Source organism: Solenopsis invicta, chromosome 5 (genome assembly GCF_016802725.1).
Source record: "Solenopsis invicta isolate M01_SB chromosome 5, UNIL_Sinv_3.0, whole genome shotgun sequence".
Classification (NCBI taxonomy): domain Eukaryota; kingdom Metazoa; phylum Arthropoda; class Insecta; order Hymenoptera; family Formicidae; genus Solenopsis; species Solenopsis invicta.
The window spans coordinates 8,011,632-8,017,527 of record NC_052668.1 but is presented as its reverse complement, the minus strand read 5'-3'; the positions used below and the strand labels follow the sequence as shown (position 1 = coordinate 8,017,527).

The window sequence follows — 5,896 nt, the reverse complement described above, 5'->3', positions numbered from 1 at the left end:
ATTTAAGAAACTAACAGCTAAATCAAAATGTCCCGTATTAATGTCTTTTACAAAAAAAATAATTGCATAGCATTCACATCGAAAAATACAACATATGTTAATTTTAAAACATTATGTGATCATAAAGTGAAATTAATTTTTCGATCAATTTAGTCAATGGATACATTTATATATTGCCGCTCTAAAAATTTTAACATACATTTTCTTGTATCTCACAAAAAGTATCTCAGTAAAAATAATTGTAGAGTAAATAATATAAGAGCATAATTTACTTAAAATGCAAAAATTTATTTTAAAGAGGAAAGATAAAGCTTTCTTTCAGTTTCATCTGTATATTTTGCTTCTAAATTATATAAAATAAAAAATTTTTTCAATATTTTTTACTCTTAAGTGTTGTAATTTAAAAAGTTATCAAACAAAATTAATAAAAAAAATCATTTTAAAGTAGTTTTTCTAAGCTTTAAAATGGTTTTTTTTTTTAATGATAAATTTCTCGCAACAAAAGAGAAGAGGATATTATGGCTACTGTCAACAATATGGCTACCCCTATTATTATTAGGTGACGTTTTTCTAACAATTGCTTATGCTTTGCTTATATCGATTGTCATTCTAAAAAGCAGTGTTTAGAAACATTAGAGACATCGTTTTATGTTTGTTGTTTAATGTTAAACAGGAATAAAATGATATTTTTAATGAAATTTCTAATGGTATTTCTAAAGCTTCTGAAAGTAGAAAAATTTTTAATTAGGAAAATTCTAAACAATGGAAAATTAAAAATATGTAATTTTGTAACAAGGTACTGTCTTTCTTTCAAACTAAACCAATTTTTTAAAATTATTTTATGGATAATCATATTAACCACTTTTTTTCTTCGACGGATTATGCAGTGCATTAAATTTTTATAAATTACATCCTAAATAATAAATATTTCATTACTTTTAATCTAGAATCTGTCAAACAACACTCTAATGAATGTAATCGTTCAAATTTCAATAGAAAATATTAATTATAAGCAAAGTAAAATGAAAATGGGTGCCATATTACCCTCTTCTCCCCTATCAAATATTTTTTGTGTAAAAATTCATTCCTTATAAAATGTTGTAATGAATACTTATACCTTTAAAAAAGTTTTTGGAAAAAAGAGGAAATATGTGAAGTCTTTTTCAATACTTAAACTTTTTGTGAAATGCAAGAAAATTTTAGGACTGTTGAAACTTTTCAGCAATAGTATATATGTTATGTTTTGCTGAATTCAATGAAATATATTTTGCAATGTACAAAATTTATTAATATTGCATATACATTCTACATATCCTACTTAATTCAAGGAAAAAAGATTTCCTACTCATTAACCACATTTTTCTATGCATACTGTACAATTTTCTGAATTTTAATGTGTGGGAAATCAATTACTAAAAAAAATCCTTTAGAGATTTACTTGCTTTTACTTTATTTTAGAGAAAATCGAAAATTAAAGAAGTTTTTTATTTTATTTATGTTAAGAAAAAATTAAAATAAATTTAATTAAAATATTTAGAGGATATTTCTATAAAAAAAACTATTTAAAAAATTTTTGTGTAGTAAATATTTAAAAAAAACAAATATAGAACAAGTATAATGGGATCTTAACGTCATGTTTTATCGCCCTGGCAAAAATAAAACGTGAAACAAGTGTAAAGCATAACATTGGTACATTAGAACTTAAAAAAGTATATGGAAAGCATGCTGAAAGCGTAATTGAATTGTTTATAAAGCGTCGATTGGAACACTGAAGCATAAGACGCTTGTATGACGCTTCAAAAAATTTTATATTTTCGCCAGAATGGTTAAATACAATAATTTTCGTATGTATTACATTTATAAATTTGGAAATTTCTTTCTTAAAGTATTAATACATGTCTATAGCATAAATTTTATCCCAAAAACAAGAATTTTTAATTCAGATCTTTATTTCTTAAATCAATATAACATCTGGAGCTATGGAATTGTGATAACATTTGCTTAATATAAAATTAATTACATGATAATTCATCTCCCTCAAAAATGTGGTTGGATAAAGCTGTATTTACAAGAAAAATTAACCTAAGGAATTGTCAAATATAGATTCAGTGTAAGTAAATAAATAAATAAAAAGTAAAGAACAAAAACATTTTTTAATCTTTTTTACAATTTTCTTCAAAACAAAGCAAAAACGAGCACGATCTCCGTTTCTTAGTTTATCAATTCCTCATACGCTCCCAAAGTTTTAATATTTAAATTTGGGACACCTTGTACAATAAAGTAATAACTTTCTTAAAATAGCATCTAAAGGGAAAAAAATGTTTGTTGTTATGACGCCAGAAGTGGATCTCTTAACTATGAATGTTAAGTAACTTTTGTAAGCTCTCAGCTTCTCTGGAAACAGAGACTAAAAGACTGCCTTTGTCCACCAGCGATTCTGAACGCAAGTGTAGTCGTTATTACCAGCACTGCGTAAACAGAAAGTAAACTGGCCACATATGCCTGATAACGATTAAGCAAGGTCATACATGAGACGATTAAGTGCGATCCCACCACCCAGATGATCTGTCCCCAATTCTTCCTGTCTAGGGCTGAGAAGAAAATGACACCCCAAAATGTGTGTAGAAGAATGAAACACAGAGTGGTGGCAGCTGATATTATGAAAAAGAATTCGGTGCCCTGTCGAAGTCCCATGGTACCGGGTCCAACCGCGTCGGCTAAGACGTTGACCAAGGCGAAGGCACCACTCATGAAGCCAAAACCCAAACCGCAAACATATGCGAACACATGTCTGCTGTCAGCCACGTGCGTCGTTGTGACTTTTTCCAATCCTCTCTCGGCTTTTCGCAGCACCCAATATAATAGGTACCTTGGAGATAAAAAAAAAAATCAATACTTATACAACACAAAGTCCAAAATCAGGTCTTGAGATTATCATTAAGATATTTTATAATCTGATTTTAGTATTATTTAGGTAAATTTTATATCCACAAAGATGAATCAATATTTATCCATATTTTTTATTATCATATCAATTTCAAGTGGAATAACATTCAAATTTTAGAACAAAATAAGAACTGTAATAAAAGATTGACATCCAAGATGGTAAACAAGAAAACAACATACCTAAAAAATTAGTGATACTCTATGACAACACTCTATTTCTTTCAGAAGCACATCTCCCTATTCTTAACTTATTATTTTTCACTTAATTCCTGGAATTTGTTATTCCTTTTCCTAGTAAGAATATCCTCTTCCCCTCTTTTTACTTTCAAATCTTTTTAATCCTAATTTCTTGTGTTTTTGTTATTTCAACAATTATTTGTATCCATTTAATATCTCTACTGATTCTGTCACATCGGCAATTTCAGGTATATTTCTGATATCATTTTTTAACTTACTTTATCTCTTTTTTTTCTCTTATTTGTCCAATAATTTTTTATATCAACCACTTTTCAAAATTTTATTAATAATTATATATAGATATATTTTTATGTAAAAATCTCAAAATTTTGTCTCAGAATTTGTCTCGTTTAAAATAATATTTTTAAGACACAATATGATATAGATTCAAGACTACAATTTGTATACAACAAATTAAATATAAGATGGGCCAAGACGGTCATAGCAAGATTTTAGCGCTTAAATAATATTTCATATGTTTCAATTCATATCATACTGCACACTGTGACTTTCAATTTCAAATAAAATTCTTGAAAATAAAAGGTACATTCTATTTCATGCATAATGCACATAATGCATCATATATTCTTGTTTAATATTAGTTGAACAAGAATAAAAGATGCATGTATTACGTGTAAAATGGAACACACCCATAATTAAATTGAAAATTAAGTTTTTCATTCTTTAGCAGCAACTTGGATGACATGATCTATTTTGAAGCTTAAAAATAAAAATGTCAAATGTCAGAGTAAAAAAGTTTCTTTATCTTTAATCTTTTTTTAAGCTTTCTTTAAGCTTTTTTTAAGATTTAAACACTTAAAAATAAATCAAATTTTTAAAACCCAAGATCAAAATGCTTTCTTAAAAGATTGTTGATTTCCTTCAAATCAACGTATAAAATACTGTGCACTGATAATGCAACTAAAAACAGTAAACACTTTGTTCTGAAAGCATAAACAATTTTGTGTAACATTGAGCTAGGTATGTTAAAAAGCAACGACACTATGTGAAAAAAATTATGTATATGCAAGTTCTCCATTGCAGTTATAATAAATTTTGGAAATAGTATGTGGATAAATTGACTCATACAAGTATATGTAGGGGAAATGTATTCAAACTAATTCAAGAATTATAGCGTAGGAATTACCTAAAACTTTCCTGGAACAGTACAGAAAAGATCAAGCCAAATGCAAGATACTCTTGCAGCGGAACGACAGCATACCAAAGCACCGACGACAGCAACAGGGAGATGAGCCAGAAGAAAGCGCTGGCGATTAATATGATTATCCTGATAGGCTCAGCAGCGATAGTAAATGTGAACATGGCTAACGGTGGGCCGAAAGCCAAACAGGCGCAACCGAAGAAATCCATAAGGGTCATTTTTTATTCTCGAATAGCGAGTTCCAGATTTAATCGTGCCTGTCCACTATATTCGCGAGGAATATTTTACCATAATGTCTCGTATAATTGCGATGTGAAATCGCGCGTGTCTTTATCAGTTTCCCTTCCTCTTTCTTTGTTGATGTTAATAAACGCCAAATCCTTTTACAATTTTAAGAAATCTCTGCAATGTTCTGCAATTCGGACACTCCTTTCTATTAAAGTTGGTCTATGCAGGCCGTAAAGGCTATAAAGGGCCTCGCACATGAAATGCATAACATAACATAAGCACAACATAAGACCGACGGACCAATGAAAATGTTATGTAACTCAATATGGCGACTTTATACTGGATGCTCATTGGTCTATCGGTCTTATGTTGTGCTTATGTTATGTTATGCATTTTATGTGCGAGGCCCTTAACACACACCTTTCATAAGCGTAACCATAAGACGTACCGTAAGAATTAGCCAATCACAGTCGAGAATTAAGAAATAAGAAACTGAATTCTCGACTGTGATTGGCTAATTCTTACGGTACGTCTTATGGTTAAGCGTCGTCTACAATACAGTCGTTACGATGTTACGACTCTGCGACGGACCAATCATAGAAGAAAAAATGATATATTTTCTTCTTTGATTGGTCCGTCGCAACGTCGTAACATCGTAACGACTGTATTGTAGACGACGCTTTACGGTTATGGAAGGTGTGTGTTATAGGCCTAGTTTACACCGAGCACTTGATACGCGTACTAACTCGTAACTTTCTATTAATTTATTTTACTGTCGACAATGCGTGTATACATAATACATATATTTAATGATCTTGATTCATATTGTACCAACTTAATATACTATTTTTTAAATTTATTGCCGAAATTAAGACAATTTAATAGAAAATTACTAGTTAGTACGCGTATCAAGTGCTCGGTGTAAACAAGGACATAGCCTTAAAAGGTCTCGCACATAAAGCTGCGTTCAGATTCTCCACCCGGTGAGTGATCTCTGGGTGACTGGGTAAATGGACGGAGCTAATGAAAAGCTCCCTAGTGGTTTATGGAATCTGAACGCACTCTCAAACATTGGGTGTGTTTAGCAAATAACACTGAGAAATAGTAACATAAATATCTCAGATTCAGAATAAATTACATAATAAATTAAGATAAACGATAAAGATAATACATAAATATTTTACTATGAATATTTTTATCAATATAACTAAAGTAGATGAAAATTAAATGTTAGTAGAATAGGACGAATCAATTTGAACAATAAAAATAAATTTTTATTTTAACAAATTAGATGAAGATATATATTGCGCATATCATCTATTA

At 29.6% G+C, this 5,896-nt stretch overlaps 1 protein-coding gene across 1 annotated transcript; it reads right to left on the bottom strand.

The window, feature by feature from the left end:
* Positions 1-1,789: 1,789 nt before the first annotated feature.
* Positions 1,790-4,839, bottom strand: LOC105202935 (gamma-secretase subunit Aph-1). The gene is made up of 2 exons (XM_011171628.3): positions 4,331-4,839; positions 1,790-2,869 (listed from the first exon to the last, which is right to left on the bottom strand). Exons 1-2 carry the CDS (start codon positions 4,561-4,563, stop codon positions 2,386-2,388), a joined length of 717 nt encoding a protein of 238 aa, XP_011169930.1. The 5' UTR covers positions 4,564-4,839; the 3' UTR covers positions 1,790-2,385.
* Positions 4,840-5,896: the final 1,057 nt, after the last annotated feature.